Source organism: Callorhinus ursinus, unplaced genomic scaffold (genome assembly GCF_003265705.2).
Source record: "Callorhinus ursinus isolate GAN/ISIS: 27379988/994484 unplaced genomic scaffold, GSC_fseal_2.0 scaffold6, whole genome shotgun sequence".
In the NCBI taxonomy this organism is placed as follows: domain Eukaryota; kingdom Metazoa; phylum Chordata; class Mammalia; order Carnivora; family Otariidae; genus Callorhinus; species Callorhinus ursinus.
Window position 1 is genome coordinate 80809819 of NW_027397068.1, and position 21003 is coordinate 80830821.

Here is a 21003-nt window from a genome sequence, read left to right on the forward strand (position 1 = left end):
TTGGATGGGGAAGAGGGGAGGAGAGCGGTGGGAGGCCTGCCTGTAGGGGAAGTTGGGCCATTGTGGAAGGACAGATCACGTGTTGTCCACACTCTGACTCTCCCATTGATTGGACTTCACGATACCTTTGAAAACAGTTGCGTGAAGTGCCTTCGGTTCCCCTTACATTTTCCTTTAAAATTTGTTTGCAGTGGAGTCTTCTATCCCTATCAAATAGGTAACCCCAATTCCAACGTGTGTGTACTTCAACCCCACATAGTCCCCTAGAAACCCTTAGGTAGAAGGCTGTAGTGCACAGCAGTTATCCTGGGCACATACCACAGCCAGATATCTATGTTTTCTCCATAACAGAATATTTTGGAAAATCAGTTAAATTTTAAGCATAAATTATTTGGTTCCATAATGTTGGATAAACTGAATTATTATGTTAGAGTTTTAGATTAGGTGAATATGTTAAGGTTTTTCCAAGTGTAGCGTGCTATATAGATCTATAGTTAAGAGCAGAGGTAAAAGGTGCTTATTAAATGATTCTGATCCAATTAGTGAATTAAAATTCTAATTGTAGAGAACTTACCCGAAAAACCCTGTATACACCCAGAAAACACATCAAATTCTGTACAGTTGCCAAAATTGAAGATTTCTTGGTAGGGCAAATATAATTTATTATAACTTTCTAGATAGATTTGTTAAAATACCATCTCTCTTGAAATGAAAAAGACTCAGGTATGGAAGAGGGAATAGGAGAATAAGTCAGAAGCTATTTTGGCCTCAAAAGGATCATAAAAAACATAACTATGATGTTTCTGATGGATTCAGTATCAAAAGGGGCACATAGAAAAATAGTTCACTTTCCAATGATCTTCCATTAGAGTATCAAATAACAGTCCTTTAAAAAATATTTTTTAACCTTACTGGCCTTAAAGTTGCTAGCTTGTCTGCCATCCTGCTTTCAAGACATTTCAGCAAGGAGATAGACATTTTATAACGTGTAGGCTCGTGACAGTGGCGACACTGGGGACCATGCACTGTGTGCCAGGCCTCATGTGCAGAGCTCTCGTTAACCATTGTGTTGACCCCTTTAATCCTCAGGATAGTTCTGTGAGGTTGGCACTTTTATTAAACCTACTTTATATCTGAAGAAAGGGAGAAATAGAGTAAGACTCAATTCTACAGAAATGAATCAAAATAACTAGAACTACTTAAAAGTATATATAAATAGAACACCGATTTACAGAGTTTTTGACATTCCAGGTTGTCCTAACACCACATTTTTTTTTTACAGATGAGAAAACTGAGGTTTATTTATTTTTTATGTGCATAAGTTATTTTATTTTTTAAGTTTTATTTTATTATGTTATGTTAGTCACCATACATTACATCATTAGTTTTTGATGCAGTGTTCCACGATTCATTGTTTTCGTATAACACCCAGTGCTCCATGCAGAGTGTGCCCTCTTTAATACCCATCACCGGGCTAACCCATCCCCCCACCCCCTCCCCTCCAGAACCCTCAGTTTGTTTCTCAGAGTCCATCGTCTCTCATGGTTCGTTTCCCCCTTCAATTTCTCCCCCCTTCATTTTTCCCTTCCTTCTCCTAATGTCCTCCACGCTGTTACTTATGTTCCACAAATAAGCGAAACCATATGATAATTGACTTTCTCTGCTTGCCTTATTTCACTTAGCATCATCTCCTCCAGTCCCATCCATGTGGATGTAAAAGTTGGGTATTCATCCTTTCTGATGGCTGAGTAATATTCCACTGTATCTATGGGCCACCTCTTCTTTACCCATTCATCTGTTGAAGGGCATCTTGGCTCCTTCCACAGTTTGCCTATTGCGGACACTGCTGCTATGAACATTGGGGTTCAGGTGCCCCTTCTTTTCACTACATCTGTGTCTTTGGGGTAAATACCCAGGAGTGCAATTGCTGGGTCATAGCGTAGTTCTATTTTTAATTTTTTGAGGCACCTCCACACTGTTTTCCAAAGTGGCCATACCAACTTGCATTCCCACCAACAGTAACACCACTTTTTTTTTTTAAAGATTTTATTTATTTATTTGACACAGAGAGAAGGAGATAGAGAGAGCACAAGCGGGGAAGTGGCAGGCAGGGAGAGGGAGAGGGAGAAGCAGGCTCTCTGCTGAGCAAGGAGCCCGATGTGGGACTCGATCCCAGGACCCTGGGATCATGAGCTGAGCCGAAGGCAGCCGCTTAACCGACTGAGCCACCCAGGCGCCCCAGTAACACCACATTTTAAATGCCTTTTGTGGCAGACTGTTTGGATTGAATTTTGAGTAGTAATCTGGGTAAATCACTTCCTACACTAATAAGAATGTTCTTCACAGAAAAAATAAAACCTGTATGTAGGTTATTATAGGCCTCTGATCTTAGCACTTTTTTTTTTTAAAGATTTTATTTATTTATTTGAGAGAGAGAGCATAAAGCAGGCAGAGGGAGAGGGAGAAGCAGACTCCCCGCTGAGCAGGAAGCCCGATGCACAGGGCTTGATCCCAGAACCCCGGAGATCATGACCTGAGCCGAAGGCAGAGGCTTAACTGAGCCCCCCAGGTGCCCCTTAGCTCCTCTTTTTAAGGAGAAAGTGGAATGCAGCCCTGTGCCTCATCACCTACCTTGTGCCAACATTGCTGGTTGCAAGGCAGAAACGGGGTGTGCAGCACATGTGTTTTGCTCAGTAAGGAATTACTGAACAGGTGAATGTGACACAGATTCTGATCCCAGGCAAGTTTAGTTGACTAGGGGAGATCAGACAAGATAACTATAGGGTAAATGTGGGATGAGCCCCATTAGGCGAGGGGAGGTGAGTTCTGGTTGGGAGCAGAAGACAGGGTGGGTGGTGAACCCTAACGAGAGAGGAGCTTATGAAGTGGGAGGGTAGGAAGGCCCTGAGGGGGTACATTTCCTGGATCCCAAGTGAAGGTGGAGAAGGATCGAGTGTTCCTGAGGAGCAGTGAAGGTGTACTATTGTGACTGGTTTCTGTGAGGTGGATGGGTATCATGGGAAGAGCACGTTGGGGCCTTGAGTGTTAGGGTGAAGATTGTGGTAGTCATTCAGATGCTTTGAGGAGGGCAGTGACTGGACCTATTTCTAAGAAGACAGGATGTTGATGCTGTGGAGGGTTAGGGTTGGAGAGGGGAGAAGTGGGTTAGGTTCCGTCAGAGTCTTTCATAGTGATGCTTCTCATCAGGCAGACAAAATTCCGAGATGCCACAGAAGTCAGTGTGGTAAGTCTGGTAGGCGGTTGGCGATTGGAGGTGCAGGAGTAATTGACAGTTTGGAGCCTAGAAATGCCAAGGAGAGGAAACAATGCCAGCCCGATGTCATGAGTTTGAGGGACCATCACTCCATTTCTGAGTGCCTAAAAACACTGGCATGGGATAAAAAGGGTTGGTTTTTTCTTGAAGATTACTGTTTTGTTTTCAAGGAGAAAGCAGTTGTATTTCAATTTTGCACAGGTTGCTCGAGCACAGCACGTCCAGGCAGAGAGCTACCTGGTGTACAACATCATGAGCAGCGGAGAGATTGAGTGCAGTAACACGTTGGAGGACGCCCTCGACCAAGCTCTGCCCAGCCAGGCTTTTGTTTACCGCCCAGTGCGGCAGCGCGTTTACTCCCTCTTACTGGGGGACGGCAGAGGTGAGCTTGTTGGTCTCTCTTAGCAACAGTGCTATTTGGAGTTGGATTCTGAGAAACAGACCAAATGAAGTAGAATGCATTCTTTCAGGACACGGATACAATTAAAAAGGGTTTTGTTTCTCTGTAAAATCTGTAATTGAGAATACCACTCACATCTGTACAAGATTAAGGGTAAACGCCATGGGACATCTCTATCTAATTAGCAAACAGTTGATCAGTATTCATTAAAAGAAGAGTGCATTGTTTTTATAAAATGTTATACTTTTATTCCTTAAAAGGATTTGTGTTTTCTGAAAAATGTGAAAACCCTTTCCTTCTGCAGGAGTGTAGGGTATGTTTATTATTAGAAGACAATGTCTACTTATTCTTCTTCCAAATGTGATTTTCATAAAATAATTCCATAAAATCTAGTACATCATATTTTAAAGTATAAACAAAATTTTCCCTTACAGCGTTTGTATTTAGGTTTTTCCCATCTATATTTTCCTTGTGCAATAACAGCAAGCATGTAGGGAGAGGACTGTCAGTGGCCAGAGCAGGAAAGTTGGGGGGCCTTCATCACCAGTTGGAAAATGAATTAGGCCCTGCTGCTCTCTTTTCAGGGGAGTTGGGGGGCATTGAGGGGAGAGAAGAGCACTTCATAGTAGAGACTAGTGATGCTTCACACATGCAGATACCTCTTAGGTGAGGTCCTGCTCGCCTGCGACTGGCCTCCTGGGACACTGGTCTGACTTGAGAGCAAACAGGGCTGCACACACTATGACTGGGACGGACACAGAAGCAGTAAGATCCCGAAGAAAGGGTGTCTGCGGTCCTTTTGCCTAAACTCCGTTATTTCCGGACGTACCAATATTGGTATTAAGATCACTCTGTTATTCCGGAAAGTAAGCATTTCATAACTTACAGGTGGTGATAGAATCCTCCAATTAAAATGCTGTCATGATTCTTTGCTTTGGCAGGGTGTGGAGTGGCAAGGTTCTTCGAATCCAATTTTTATTGGATTCTCGGCACATACTGCCTTTTCCCACATGTGCTGCCAGAATCCAGAGGCTTATGTGCCCTAAGGAAGACATGAGAAAGATGTTTACACCAATTGAAAAACAGAAACAAAAGAACCTATGGAATAAACTTTGGGACCAGATAGTATTTAAATAATATTTTTCTATTTCTTTTTCTTATGTGGTTCTCTTTCCATATTCTTTCTTAACACAAGTGATTTCACATTGATTCTAATGATTAAAAAAAGACATCTTAATCATGAAAAAAATTTTACATTGTATAGTATTTGCCTGGAATTGTTTTTATTTTTTATTTTTTAAATTTTTTTAAAAGATTTTATTTATTAGAGAGAGAGAGAGAGAGAGCATGAGTGGGGGCGGGGGAGAGGGAGAAGCAGGCTCCCCACTGAGCAAGGAGCCCCATGTGGGATTCGATCCCAGGACCCCGGGATCATGAACTGAGCTAAAGGCAGACGCTTCACCGACTGAGCCACCCAGGCGCCCCTGCCTAAAATTGTTTTTAGAGTAGCTTATTAAATGAAGTCCAAATATATGAACTTTACTAACTTAAATTTCATACTTTGTTAATGCAGATTATTTACAGCCATATTGGTAACTTGATTACTTAACCACAATAACAGGAATAATTACTCAAATTGAACTTGTCTTCACAATTGATCTTTACTCTCTTCTTTTTCAATTTTTTGGCTTTCTCCATGAAGTTTACATTTTTAGGATGTGAACATAAAATGCTGCTATTGCTGGTTTACTTGTGGTGGTAATGAGGCATATTTTGCGTTGCTTGCTTGGCTTAGCTTATGATCCATGTGTCCTTGAAAATGATGTATGTTTACAGTTGCTGTTCTAACGTGGCAGTTGGGTTGACAGGGCTGTTCAAGTCTTCTCCCCATCTCCTTTTGACTTGTAATTAGTTCTGGAGAGAAGAGTGTTGAAGTCTGCAGGTGCTCTTGTGGATGTTTTTATTTATTCCCTCAGTTCTGTTAGTTTGTGCTTCAGATATTTTTGAAGTTCCACTGTTAGGTGCATATACATTGAAAATTGTCCTGTTTCTTAATGAATTGACCCTTTTAACATTATGAAATTTCCCTTTAAAAAAAAAAAATCTGGTGATAGTCCTCGTCTTGAAGTTGGCCTTGTCTGACGCTAACATATGCACTCCAGTTTTCTTAAGATTAGTGTTTGCATTGTGTATCTTTCTTCTGTCCTTTTACTTTTAACTATTTCTTTATACTTAATGTATGTCTCTTTTAAGCAGCATATCCAGTTTGACCATCTTTCTTTTATTTAATTAATTTTTTTTCTCAAGGCCCCAGTGTGGGGCTTGAACTCAGCTACCCTGAGATCAAGAGTCAGACTCTTAACCAGCTGAGCCACCGAGGCGCCCCTGATAATCTTTCTTTTAATTTAGTCTTTAGATTACTTACATTCAATGTAATTATTGACATGATTGGGTTTAAGTCTTTCATTTTGCCCTTTGCTCTGTTTTTTTCCTTTATTTTCTCCTTTTCTGACTTCTTTTGGACTAATTGAATAATTCTTAGTATTTTGTTTTATGTCCTCTTTTGGATTATTAGATTTACCTGTTTTTTTGTTGTTGTTTTTTTTTTTAGTGGTTCCTCGAGGGTTAATAATGTACATCTTTAAGTTACCACAGTTTGCCTTCAAATAGTATTATAACCACGTTGTGTGTGATGCATTGTAGCTGCGAACTTTCATTTTCCCATCATTTTTGCTATTGTTGTGTATTTTTTAAACTTTTAATTTTGAAGTAATTACACACTCATGGGAGTTGCAAAAACAGTCCATAGGCTTTCCTGTACCCTTGCCCCAGGCCCCCGCACAGACGACGTCTTGGGTAATAAAATACAGTGTCAGAGCCATAAGTTAACATTAGTGCAGTTTTATTAACTAGATTACGGCTCTTAATCAGCTTCATCATTTTCTACATTCACTCATTTATTTGTGTGTGTGTGTAGTTTTATGTATTCTATTCGATGTCAAGATACAGAATTGGTCCATCCCCACGAAGGAGCTCTCTCATGCTGCCCCTTTGTGTCCTGCCCTCCGGCCCTGTCCCCTGTTCCCTACTAGTTTGTCCTCGATCTCTGTAACTTGATTTCTGCAAAAATGTTACATACATGTTTGGTCATGTCAAGAATGTTACATACGTGTAATTTTTCGATAGTATGCATATGTTTTAAATCCCATAATATTCTTATTTTTACTTTAAACCAGGGGCTGGCAAACTTTTTCTGTGAAGGGCCAGATGATAATAAATATTTTAGGCTTTGAGGGCCCCTCTTGTCTGTGTAACAAGTACACTCTGCTGTTGCAGTGTAGACACGTCTCTGTCTGTCACAGGAGCGAGGCTGTGTCTCAGTAAAGCTTAATTTCCTTTTCCTATGTCACAATTCCCATGAATTTTATATAATCTTCCTGTGTCACAGAATATTCTTTTGATAATTTTCTAATCATTTAAAATAACGTGAAAAGCATTATAGCTTTCAGACTGTATAGCGCAAGAAAGTCAGACTTGGCCCATTGGATATCATTTTCCAACCATTAATTTAACCAATCAGCTGCCTTTTAGAGGAGTTTACAAATGAGAAGGCTTTGGAGTGCACCATTGCTGGCGCTCTCCATTTCTTTGTGTAGATCCAAATGTCCTTTGGTATCATCTTTCTTCATTTAGAGAACTTGCTTTTACGTTTCTTATGGTGCTCATTTTATTTCCTGATTTTTTTCCCCTGAAAATATCTTTATTTCAGAAGTGTAATTTTGCTGTATATAGAATTTTAGGTATTTTTATTTTTTGTTCAGCACTGTAAAGATGTTGTTATGTTGTCTCTAGCTTGTATTGGCTGTCACGTGGTGACCGTGGTCCTTCTTACTGTTGTTCCCCATCTGTAACAAGTGTTTTTCCCTCCAGCTGTCCATAAGGTTTTTCTCTTGAGCGCTGGTTTTTAGTAATTTGTTTAAGCTGAGCTTTGGAGTGATATACTCAATGTTTATTCTGCTTGGGATTCCTGAGCTTCTTGGACCAGTGAGTTTACATTTCCTATCAAATTTGGGGAAAAAATGAATTTTATTTCATCAAACATTGTCTCCTCTCTCTATTGCTTTCCCCTCTCACTCTGGGCCTCCCAGTTCCATGCTTGATTTATTGCTCATGGTGCCCATTATGCACCCTGGCTTGTTTTAAGCCTCTTTTCTCTGTGCTTCAGTTTGGGTAGTTCCTGTTGCTCTTATTTCAAGTTTATTGAACCTTTCTTCTGCAACATCTAATCTGCTATTAACCCATCCAGTGAAATGTTTGTTTTAGATATTGTGTTTTTCAGCTGTTTTTTTTTTTTTTTAATCTTCCATCCCCTGCCCCCATCTTCACGTTTGCCTTTAAATCCTTAAATTTATGCACAGGACCTGTTTTCAAGTTCTTGTCCACTAATTCCATCAGCTCCATCATTTCTGGGCCTGTGTCTGTTGATTGACTTTTTCTTCTTGTAAGGGGGCCATGTGTTTCTGCTTACTATCCTTATGTATTTCTGCTTATTTCCATGTCCACTGTGTTTTGATTGTAGCCTAGAAGAGTTTGGATCTCTGAAGGGTATTGACTTGTGTTCTATCAGGCACTTAAATTTACCAGATCCTTTCAGGGCTTGCCTTAAGCTTTATTAGACTTGGTCTGAGAGGACTTTCACTCTAGAGCTGGAATGGCCCTGCTCCCGAGGCTTGGCCTTCCTGGGCTGTGCCCTGAGTGCTAGGTGTCTAATGAGGGTCTCTGCACATTGGTTGGTAGGACTCTGATGTTGTGGAGCTCTGTAGGGTCCGCTGGTTGCTCGGCGGGGCTGGTCTGTAGTTGTCCTGTCCAGCCTCCCTGAGTTTTGCCCTGGACATGTTAGAGCTCACTTCTCAACTAGGACCTCAAGGGCACCTCTGTGCAGATTTTGGAAGCTCCTTTCTGCACAGTGCCAGTGCTGGTGCTCTGTGCTACAGTCCCTTGACTGTTATCACAGTCTTGATCTGCAGACTTTGCTTGTCTCAGAGACTTTCTTGTTCTGGTAGGGCTCTCGCTCCCTAGGCTGCAATCTGCATAGTGCCTCTGTCCAACTCAACAATGCGGTGGCTGCAGAAATTTGTCCAGAAATAGAGGTGTTGGTGGGAAGACTGGTCAGGCAGCTCTGCCCCCATCTTGGCCACCTCCCACCCTACATCACCCCTGCTCCAGCCCCTGCTCTCTGCCAACCCCCATGTGTGGGAGGCCCTCACACCGGGTGTGACCGTTTTACACCCAAGTGGTCCCATTTACTTGCATTGCTCTAGAAACTGTATCCATGTTGACAAATACAACTTGTATTTTTTCTGGCTCAGGCCATTCTTCTGATCAATTCTATTTGTCCCTTATGAACTTAAAAACTAACTCCCCCCGAACTAACTGCTTCCTCCCTATTTCTTCATCAAAAGTCAGTTCTTCTCTGAAATAACCGTGTGCTTTTCATTCATAGCTTATCACAGTTTGTTTATGTGCTTGTTTGATGTCCCTTGTCCCCACTGGCTGTAAGCTGAACTAGCAGAGATTAGTCAGTTCCAGTATTTCCATTTAGCAAAGCTTTCCTCAGGAAAGGGTAACTATAACAGTTGAATTGCAGACACAGGAGGAAGAGCGATGATCTGTCAAGTCCTGAGAGGTGAGCCGCCTTCTCCGAGCCCAGCCTGACTGACAAGTGGGAACTACTTGTTTAAAGTGAGGTTTTTTTTTAGAATCAAAGGTGTCTTTAACTCCGCGGGTGTAGACCCTGAGTCCTAGAACCAGGCTCTTACACTTGCACAGCTGTAGACACTGGAGGTCTGAGCCAGAAGGCACTGGCACTGGACTAATCCACTGGTGCTTCAGAGTCCCTCATTACGGGTACACGTTGGAGAGCTCGTCTGAGGATGTTGGAGTGGTTGGCTGGCAACACTCCCACATGTATTTTGTCTAGAGGCATGTGCGCTATTTCGATGGCTGGGTGGTGTCACGGCCCAGTGAGGGCAGAATCCCTCCGGTCATCCCCCCTCAGCCCACCTTGCCTTCACAACAGTTCTTACTTTACTTCAGATCCTAACTCTGTCTCCTCATGAAAATCTTAGCTTCCTGTGTCACCGTGAAGCCGTGTACATTTTAGGAAAGAGGAAAAAAACTGGGAAGATGCCGAAGTGTATCCTGCTCTTCTCCTTTACGTCGGTGCAGTTAGCAGGGCTGGGGGCGCCGGTGCGCACAGGCGGCTGTCCGCAGGTTGTGCTCTCGTCCTGCCCGCCGTTCCCTCGGTGACACTCCGGGGCCCTCACGCAGCTGGGTGAGCCTGGTGGTCTCATGCTTGTGTGCGTTGCGGTCCGGTTGTGTGGCGCCTTCACAAAGCGCCTGCAGGCCATCAGCACATCAAGATCCGAGATATGTCCATAGAAAAACATATGTGTGGGGAGTCTTTTAATATTTTTCAGGACTAAGGCCACATATAAATACAGGTTAAACCAGCCATATAAAAATACTACAGAACCATAAGGACAAATATTGTTCTTTAAAAGCCTGAGGGATGGTTTATTAAACTTAAAAATCCCAGCAACTGAGTGATTGTAATTGACGACTTCTCCTCACTCTCCCTTGCCTGCCCCGAGAGCACACCCACAGACCCTCCCGGCCCCTCCAGGCCAAGTGAGAGTGGTCAGCATAGGCTAGGTGGCGTTTTCGTGGGGGAGGGGCTGCAAGTGTGGACAGTTTCCCAACTTTGCTCCTGGAGAACATGTCTTTGTTACATACAGAAGATTGTACAGAGTGGATCGATATGTCTGTCCTTTGGGAATAACAGAAGACCAAATTTGATTATGTCATTTTTCCATTTTCCATATAAAACGTTACAGCTTGAAGGGAGTTAAACTAGCAAAGAACTTTTCTCAAGTTCTTTACTCCTTTGAACGTAGAGCCTAGCATATTGAAAGTTTGAGAAAATCAGCCTTTTCTTTTAGGAATTGCCAAACGCAGTTTTCCTCTTTTCTTTTTCTTGATTTTTAGGCATTTAAGATTATTTCATTCTAATTCAGATGAACCAAATTGTTGCAAAGTGCATGCCAGGTTAAAACCTTTGAAATTTTGTTTTTCCTATTTAGGCAGTTTTATTTTTAATTTTTTAAATTTTTATTTAAAGTATAGTTGACATACAATATTATATTCATTTCGGGTGTACAACTTGGTGATTCGACATTTGTATAAATTACAAAACACGCACCATATTAAGTATGGTTACCATCTGTCACCATACAAACCTACTCCAGTATTATTGACTACATTCCCTATGCTGTACTTTTATCTCCATGCCTTGGTTATTTTATTACTGGAAGTCGGTACCTCTTAATCCCCTTCCCCTATTTTCTTTTTCTTTTCTTTTTTTTTTTTTTTTAAGATTTTATTTATTTGACAGAGAGAGACACAGCCAGAGAGAGAGCACAAGCAAGGGGAGTGGGAGAGGGAGAAGCAGGCTCCCCACTGAGCAGGGAGCCCGATGCGGGGCACGAACCCAGGACCCTGGGATCATGACCTGAGCCGAAGGCAGACGCTTAACGTCTGCCAGGCACCCCACCTTCCCCTATTTTCATCCATTGTCCCACCACCCTTGTCTCTGGCAACCAGCACTTTCTTCTCTGTATTTATGAGTATGTTTCTGTCTGTTCATTTGTTTTGTTTTTTAGATTCCGCATATAAGTGAAAATATATGGTATTTGTCTGGCTTATTTCACTTAGCATAAGACCCTTGAGGTCCATCCATGTTGTTGCAAAATTTCATTCTTTTTTATGGCTGACTGATACTCCTGTGTGTGTATGTGTGTCAGCTCTTTATCCGTCCATCAGTCGATGGACACTTGGGCTGCTTCCGTATCTTGGCTATTGTAAATAATGCTGCAGCAAACATAGGGGTGCATATATCTTTTCCAAATTTGTGTTTTCATTTTCTTCAGGTAAATGCCCAGAAATGTTCATGTGGTAGTTCTATTTTTAATTTTGTGAGGAACCTCCATACTGTTTTCCAGAGTGAGTGGCTGCACCAGCTTGCATTCCCACCAACAGTGCACGAGGGTTCCCCTTTCTCCACATCCTCCCAACACCTGTTGTTTCATGTGTTGTTAATTTTAGCCATTCTGACAGGTGTGAGGTGATATCTCACTGTGGTTTTGATTTGCATTTCCCTGATGATGAGTGATGTTGAGCCTCTTCAGTGTCTCTTGGCCATCTGGGGATGTCTTCTTTGGAGACATGTCTGTTCGGGTCCTGTGCCCATTTTTTATCAGATTGCTTGTTTTTTTGGTGTTGAGTTGTATAAGTTCTTTATATATTTTGGATACTAATCCCTTATTGGATATGTCATTTGCAAATATCTTCTTCCATTCACTAGGTTACCTTTTGTTTTTTTGATGATTTCCTTTGCTGGGCAGAAGCTTTTTATTTATTTAAAGATTTATTCATTTATTTGAGAGAGAGAGCAAGAGCGAGAGAGAGCATGAGCAGGGGGAGGGGCAGAGGGAGAAGCAGACTCCTCGCTGAGCAGGGAGCCTGATGTGGGTCTTGATCCTGGGACCCCAGGATCATGACCTGAGCTTAAGGCAGGAGCTTTGACCAACAGAGCCACCCAGGTGCCCCGGGCAGAAGCTTTTTAGTTTGATGACATCCCAATAGTTTATTTTTGCTTTTTCTGCCTTTGCTTTTGTTGCCTCAGGAGATAAATCCAAAAACAATATTGCTTAGACCAATGTCCAAGAGTTTATTGCCTCTGTTTTCTTTAAGGAGTTTTATAGAAAAACCTCTGAAATTATGTGGTATCCCAGAGAATAGGCTAAACTCTAGGATTTTTCAGCAATATCTGTTTATTTTAAGAGGATCTCAGGTAACACTTTGCAGCTAGCTCTGGGTTTTGAAGGACTGGTAAGTTTGTGTCTGTAGGAGCGGCAGTTTGGATTAAAAGTGAAAATGCTGCCATCTGAATATTTGGATTTGGAAAAGTCATTATCCAGACTATTAAACTTATTCTTTGTAAGTGTTCACACATTTTCTAGCCACTGTGCACTGCCCTTTTACCCTCCCGTGGCAGAGGAAGGAAGTGAGGGAACACTGAGGGTGCCCATGTTGCCCAGCAGCTCACAAGGGGGAGGGCAGAGTGCCAGAGAACCTGCAGACCCTGCATAGTGACCTAGCACCTTTCCCTGCCCTGCACCTCAAGAAAATACTCATCTTTCATATCTCCATCATTTCCTGCATCCTTACCCATAAGTTCAAATAAAATTTCATTTAGGGAGTAAAAATTCCAGTCAGCAGGTCGGTTTTACCTTTCATCCTCTGGCTAGTTAGTTGATTTCTTATGTGATAAAAATTACAGGTTTTCATATTCAAGTCTCTGTTAGTCAGTAGCTGTTAGGTACTGCATTTTAAGCAGCAGGTGCACTCTTGTTCTGTGACTGTGTTGTGTGGTCCTTGAAACTCATTGGAATTAAGTCAGTCACCTTAAAAGCAAAAACTTTTGTTCTGTGGTTAATTAGGAGAAACTGTAGTTAATATGGACTTAATCCTCACTGGTCTAAATGATGGAGAAAAGAAGGAATTTGCTATCTGTGCTGATGTAAATTTTGGAGAAAGGGGAAGTTGGTGTCCATGCTGGTCTTCAGCCCGGTGTGTCCCTTGCGCAGAAGCGGGGTTTGTAGATCCTGGTGAGGTGGTCTCAGTGGGCAGCTCTTTCTTCCGAGGTTGTAGCGGAATAACTGACTAGTGTGTGGCATTGCCTTTGGAATATTTGTCCAAAAACTGACTGCTCTAGGTCTTAGTAGGAAATCTACCTGGTATTGTCTAACAAACAGTAGCAGTGCCTTCTTCTTAACATTATTCAGAACTAAAGCTCTGAGAAGTCAACCCCAGGCCCCGGGGTTTAGAGGTTTAGAACAGTTTCAGTTGAAAGATGGTATAAAATGCGGTTTTGTAAATGTTTCAGTGATTTCCTAAGGAGGCAGCTGGCTGGCTGGTGGAGAGCTGTCATCCGTGAGGTACGCAACCTAGTGAGGTCTGTCTTTGGGCATGAGAGAATGCTCTCCTTTCAGAAATAGCAACTTAAAACACCATTCACTCAGCTGGCTGTTCTTTAGTGTAATGAATACCTATAGGCCAAGAGGATCACATAGTGGATGTTGCTGTTGTTTTTAACAACTACAAGAATACTTCTCAGAATTTTCTTTCTTTTTCTTTTTGTGTGTGTGAAATTTAGGTTAATGTGTTCATTAAACTTAGGGTTAACAGGCGTCTGCCCTGGGCCTCATGCTAGGGACTGAGACTGTGAAGAGGTCTCAGTTCTGGTACCAGGAGCTCAGTCAGGTGGTCAGTGAGGGGAGTAAGTAAGCATGTGCAGTGTCAGCAGAAGTGCCCCAGTGGACAGCACGGAAGTCTGGGCATGGAGAGAAGCGGGCCTGGAGTGCGTGGAGGGAAGGGGTTCTGGGCCGAGGAGGTGAGAAAAGGCATGGTGAGTTTGAGGATGTGAGGTACTCCAGCCGAGGAGCAGGATGGGAGCCAGAGCCGGGTTCCCTGGGGACCCAGCCCAAACAGCGCATATCCTGCGGACTGGCGAGGCGAGACTCAGGGGCCCTCCAGTCACTGTGTGCGGGTCTAGGAGAGGGTGCTGGGTCAAGCAGCGTGCAGTGGGGTGGGAGTGGGGGAGCTTGGCATGCTCCCAGGTCTGCACTCTGAGGCTGGTACAGTGGGCTGCTGTTGCGGGATCTTAAATTAGGACCAGCAGCCTGGTCAGGTTTTCACTGTAAAACAGCAAAAACCCAAAAGCTCGAATTTACGTGGAAAATGCCTTGGATGGGGTGAGTCTGAAGATAGGGGTGGGCCCGTGTGGGGTAGGAAGCCAGGTCCCAAAGGGCCCGGGGGTGGTCTTGAGTGCCCTGGGGGAGGGGAGGCAGGGGTTTGGGTGCTGGAGAGATGGCAGCCTGATGACCCCAAGCTAGGTGAGCATGGTGGGTAGGAGAGCCACCTTCCATCTTTGCTCACTGAGTAGATAGAATGGAAGAGAAACTGAATCTTTAATAGCAATTAACAATCCAACATACAGAAATGCCTTTGTTCTAGATTATCCCTACTAGCTTTTTGAATTGTCTAATGTAATAATAGTCTTGATGGTTACACAAAACAGTGAATTAAAGAAAGGACTGTCCTAGTACCAGTCTTCCCTAAGTGTTGTGTGCAGCAGTGTGAGAGCCCAGGAGGAAGGACGTCGTAGGAGCCACATAGGCGGTGATCTCTGCCCCCCGTTACTGTTTACTGACCTGGGTTACCCTGCCGTCTCCCCATCCCAGAGGTCGTTGCTCTTGTTGAAGTGAGATCAGAGGGTAGGGGTCTGACTGTTGGGCCTGAGGCCCCTCTTAGTGTCCTTGGATGTGAGACCTCACCGTACTCACCACCTTGCAGTTGGCCCCCAGTGGAGCTGGGTCTGTTACCGTCAGCCTGGTGATGAATGTTGATAGTCATGTGCATCTATTGATCCTGCTATCTTTACTCAGATGGCACCAGCACCTGCCCCACTGTCAAGGAGTGGTTTGTGTACTCTGGGAACCCACTGAGGCACCCGGACCTCGTCAGGCCTCTGCAGATGAACATTCCAGGTACAGACAGTTTTGGTTTCAATAAATCACTCATTTGTTCACCATATGATACAAGTCCAACAATGGATCCATTGTGGAAACATGTTTTTTCAGAACTGCACATATACTAATTTTCATGTCAACCCTGGGCCCACAAGGAATGTACCTGTCTATTAACGTTCTGAAACAGCAAAGGAATGGGCCTTTGTTCCACAGGTGGACCCTGGGCCAGTCTGCTGTCTGCTCTGCCTCACTCCGCCTGGGCCCTTATTCAAGGTCTACATCAGGGGAGAGCAAGGCCAAGAGGAGTACAGCTGTGGGCCCAAGCCCATTGCCGCCTGACCCCAGGGCCCAGTGCCTCGACTTCGCTCAGCAATTATCTGCCAAATCAACAGGGTTGGATTCTTGATATTCTGCTCGAGTCAGTTCTCCTTCCTACTACTGAGAGTATGTTTTGATGAACTGGAAAGGGAAGATAAAGGAAAGTTATTTCAGCTGGAAAAATAAGTTTTCTCTTCATGAGTGTTATCTTAAAACCTATAAGGGGAGGGAACAAAAAACAAAGTTCACCTAAAAATTAGCTGAAGTCCTTTGTCCTTTGTTCCTGCGAGTTCTTAGTATCTGAAAAAAGTCAAGAATTTGAGTGGGGGGTAGTGTTGTACATAAAGGCAGGTTAAAGATGAGGAGGGTGGTGAGGGTTTATTTTTAGTGTTCCTTGCCATTGTTTCAGAGGACAAGTATTTTTCTAAAACTTTGATATTCCATTTTTGTATGCGTTAAATTCTCTCATGCCACTGTTGTTCCCATCATGCAAGTCTGCAGTTTACCAAATAAGGGTGTGAGCACTGCAAAATAATTTTCTTAAAAATGGAATTGTATTGGGAGAGGTGAGGAAAGTTACTATAGGGAATATTTCCTTATTCTCTCAGCCAGTGATATATTCAAACCTAAAAAGGTATTTATCAAAAAAAAAAAAAATGAAGATGAATTAACATCTGTTTATACAGCAAGAGATATTTTTAAAGGATAGCCAAAATAATTTTTCAGAAATGTTTTATTATATATGTGATTTCCATCTTATTGTATCTTTCCAAAAATAATATGAAGAGGGATTATAGTTTTCTTCATGGTTTGAATTAAAGAGACCGTTTGGCTCATCATCATATTATGAGTTAGTTTTAAAGGCCACTCCTTGAAATGTTTTCATAAACTCTGGCAGCCATATCATGATCACAGAGACTACTTCTGGGGCTTAAGCAAGCCTCCTCCTTGGCACTACCGGACCCACAAAGTTCTGCGTGTGTCTGCGCGGGCTGCATGTCAGGGCCGGGCTCCAGAAGAGCTTGCGTGCAGGGCTTCCATCACTGGAAGACTCGAGTGGGATCCTGAGCTTTTGGTGCTGATAATTTACATGAATGACTCTTTGTTTGTGCTTATGTTAATAAAGATATGAAAATGACAAGATTTTAATATTTAAATACTTTTCTGTATCCATGAGGAAAAATGCCAGATGGTTTTTCAACTAAAATGGAGACAGACCGTCCTGTTTGTGTCACGGGTATTTTCCATTGCTCAGGCAGCGTGTGCTGAAAACCGTGGCGTCCTCTGATGCCTGCCGTCCATACACCTGTCTCAGGAAACCTGATGCGCACAGGTGCCTCGGCCCGGGTGCAAAAGGCCCTTGTTGCATGATGGGAGCCGTCGTTCCCACGTGAGGCCAGCGGTCCTGTCGGTAGAAGGGGCGTCACCTCAGGACACAAATCTGATTTTCTTGTTCTCCTGAGAGAGTTTCAAGCAGGTTGATTTCATAAATGGTGTGTTTCCAGTGAGTCTCCTGATAGAGTGGCCAGAGTGTTCTTTTTAAAAAGGGCTTCCTTCTAACAGCACATGTGATTTAGCTTGCTTTCTTAAATAGTAGAAATGTAGAAACAGAAATCACAGATATTTTTCACAAAATGGAAAGGAAACACAGGGGAGCAGAAAAATTACAGATTACCTAAAAATTAGGAGGGAGAAAGAATTAAAATTGACCAGGCAAGGAGCAGAAAAGTAAACTTCATTACTGGCGTACTTTATCACACCCCTGTGTCCACTCTGTGCTCCCATCTGTGGGTGCACACGCCGCTTACAGACACACGTCCGGACGTGCGCACTCGTGAGCTGTAAGCTGCGTGCATGTGTCTCATCTGTGTGCGTGGGTGCTCTTGCGTCTCTCGTCTCACCAGCGTCCTGAGATGCGATGTTTTCGACGATGCAAGAAGGTTGTACCTGGAAATCGGGCTTCCTTTCCCCAGACACAGCTCTTGAAGGGCCCTCGAGTTTGCACATACGTGCTTGTTTCTTCTCAGCACACACAGCCCCTCTCTCCCTCCTTCCTCACTTACTGGGGCTCTGCCTGTTGTGGAGTGAGTCTTGGACCAAACCAGGGCAGGCATGTGGAATAGCGTCTTCTCCCCCAGAGTTGGAGGTTCTTCTTCAGACGGAGCAGAAGTGGTTCTTCCTCTCCTCAGTGTCAGTTTTCTTGTCATCATAAGCATTCCCTCGTTTCAGAGACCTAAGACAGCTAATTAGCCGTATATTTCTCAGCTTTATGAGGGTGTTTGACTCACCAAAATCTTGCAGGTCGTCTCAGAAGACTCTTACAGCCTGAAGTGAGACGAAGTGATACCTTTCCTGAAAAGAAGGTGCCATGTTTGACCCAGGCCTTCATTTGCTGGGGCTGTTGTGGTGGAGCTTTCTTCTGTGTGCTCTCAACAGTCTGTGTATGGATGTGTACATACGTGTACAGGTCTAGAGAGTCTTGTCAGGTCCTAGCAGTTTCTGTGGGTGGTAGATCCAAGTCCCCAACTGCTGCCCAGGTGCACGAACGCACACGTGACGAGATGATGACGTGACCGCCCGCCTCCTGACCCACCCACCTGACATCATGGGTCAAGAGAAATGGCTTCAAAACCTCAATGCCGGTTTTCTTTCCATTTGTAAAAATAATCTGAAGATTTTTCAAATAACTGTGTTACAAATACACATTTGAGTCACAAGCCAACAGTTGAATTTCACTTTTTAGAGCCACATTCACTGTATTTGGATTCATTAGGAGGAGTGGCATAACAGTGTCATTTTGCAAGCACGAAATGAGACATTCATCCCTGTACACTTAGAGCTTAATATATCGAGATATCAATGCATTCTACTCTGTTTGTACCTGAATGAAATTTTTTTTTTTTTTTTGCTTATAATAAATAGGCTCTTGAAGTTTACCCAGCCAGAGTGAAGATTCACTTTGCAAGCGTGGAGTTGTCAGGGTTTTTAATTTTGTTTTCTTTTGGCCAGGAATGCTCTAGTAAACGAGAGAATGCTAAGTAAAATATTTATTTAAATAAAACTTATGAACTAAAGCTTTAACAGGTAAACTTGAGACATAAGATATATGCACGTTAATTTCGAGAACTCTTCACCAGTCATGTCCTGACAGTGGACACAAGCCAGACAGGTGGGTGGTTTTTCTCACCCCAGCAGTGTGCAAGGGAAACAATCATCAGATAACTCTAAAACCCAACTATTGAAATATGTATTTCCATATAAAAAGCATACAGAATTGCTATGGTCTTTATTCACTCACTTCTGTTTATTGTTGCAAAAACACAAACAGAAACATTACTTTATTGCTTTGTTACTTATGAGGTGCATACAGCAACCCTCTGCCAGGGGTGGATCCTCCAGGTATCTCTTGAGAAGGGCCTCAGAGTTATCATTCACAGAAGTGACTTCCTTCCCTGCCCCTCTGCTCCTCCATCTGTGGGCTCAGATCCCCCAGAAGGATCCTAGGCTTTCCTGTCCATCTGGTCACACAAAATCTTTTTCCAAGGTATGTAATTAGGTTTTTGAAGCCAGTGTGTTTTAGATGTGATGCTGGTTGGTGACCTAGAGATGAGATCGATTGTGTAGGTCTGTGGCTCTTGGAAACATCTCAGCTGCCCCTGGCGCTCTGGGGGAGTATAGGGGCCGTCCTTTCTGGCAAAGTCTTATTGATCCCCAGGAGCAAGGGGTGTCTCTGTGGGGGGGGAGAGAGGAGCTCTGAGCTGATCTGCCTTCCAATTCCGATCAAAACAGGTTTCTTTTCTTTATTTTTAATTTTTCTTAAAGATTTCTTTATTTCACAGACAGAGCACAAGCAGGGGAGGGGGAGAAGCAGGCTTCCCGCAGAGCAGGAAGCCCGATGCGGGACTCGATCCCAGGACCCTGGGACCATGACCTGAGCCGAAGGCAGATGCTTAACGACTGAGCCACGCAGGCGCCCCAAAATAGGTTTCTTTTAAGCTGAAATTACTAACGGTGTCCTTGGTGTTAGGTAGGCTCAGCCCTCTTGGGTTATTAACACCACGTTTAAAAACCATTTCATCTAGGGGCGCCCGGGTGGCTCAGTCATTAAGCATCTGCCTTCGGCTCAGGTCATGATCCAGGGGTCCTGGGATGGAGCCCCACACTGGGCTCCCTGCTCAGTGGAGAGCCTGCTTCTCCCTCTCCCGTTCCCCCTGCTTGTGTTCCCTCTCTCACTGTGTCTCTCTCTGTCAAATAAATAAATAAAATCTTAAAAAAAATAAAATAAAAACCACTTCGTCTAGAGTGAGTTTACCAGTGGAAGAGAACTAATCTAAATGATCCTTCAAAGAAATTCACACCTTCTGGCTTAAGATGATGAAATCCATCAACTGAGAAGTAAATCTCCGTGGACGGTACTTAGGAAGAGAACCATCCTTATAATTAAGGCCATTATGTAGGATCGTCAGAGGGTCTCTGTGCAGCCTAGCAAGTACTACGTGTGACAGAAAATGACAACAACCCCAGAATATGTTGTCTTGTATTGAAGGCAAAAATCCTCAGTTTCTGGAGAAGGCTGCAGAGGTGTCTTGTCTCTTCCAGTAATATGCATACAGGTGCTCAGTACCGAGTTCTTGACTAAATAAATTATTGATTGAATTTAGGATTGAAATTCTCTGATTAAATTAGAGATTTTTGAAGATGTGGTTTTTCAAACTGGTGGTTTTCTCTGATCTATTTTATCATTAGCCCTCAAGAACCAATTTCTTTATTATTGGCGAGAGTTATTCTTTTCTTGTCTGTGTAAATGATTTCTTAGCTGTTTTGTGGAAGAATATTGAGTGGTATTCAAACTCTGCCTGTGTCCGAACCACCTGGAGAGCGTGTTACAACAGATTGCTGCTCCCTGACCCCTGGAGTTCGATTAGTGGGTCTGGGATGCGGCCTGAGAATTTGCAATTCTTTTTTCTTCTTTTTTTAAGATTTATTTAATTATTTTAGAGAGAGTGCACACAAATGAGCACAAATGGGGGAGGAATAGAGGGAGAGAATATTCAGCTAGACCCCTCCCCCCCGCTGAGCGCGGAGCCCAATGTGGGGCTCAGTGCAGGGCTCAATCCCACACCCCATGAAATCTCAACCTGGGCTGAAACTCTAGAGTCGGATGTCCAAAGAACTGAGCCACTCAGGCGCTCCAAGAATTTGCAATTCTAACAAATTCCCAGATGGTACCAAGGCCAGGAGTGATGGCCACCAGCATGTCACTGTTGGTTGAGGGTATCACGTGTTTGTTGCCGCCACCGTGCTTGACTCTCAGTACTGTTGGTTGAGGGTATATCACGTGTTTGTTGCCGCCACCGTGC

General features: G+C 43.4%; 1 protein-coding gene across 9 annotated transcripts in view; it reads left to right on the forward strand.

Moving 5' to 3' along the window:
- Positions 1–21003, forward strand: part of FAM120B (family with sequence similarity 120 member B) — a 110818-nt gene that overhangs the window by 15860 nt on the left and 73955 nt on the right. For 7 of the 9 annotated variants that reach the window (XR_003206902.2, XM_073894251.1, XM_073894248.1 and 4 more), the window contains 2 exons: positions 3476–3656; positions 15242–15343. Coding sequence is in view for 8 of the 9 variants with exons in the window: in XM_073894248.1 (XP_073750349.1) it covers positions 3476–3656; positions 15242–15343 (283 nt within the window). In the remaining variant the exon portion in view is untranslated. Of the gene's footprint in view, positions 1–3475; positions 3657–15241; positions 15344–15538; positions 16747–21003 lie in introns of those variants that run through there. The other 2 variants (XM_025866512.2, XM_073894249.1) reach the window with 2 other exon arrangements.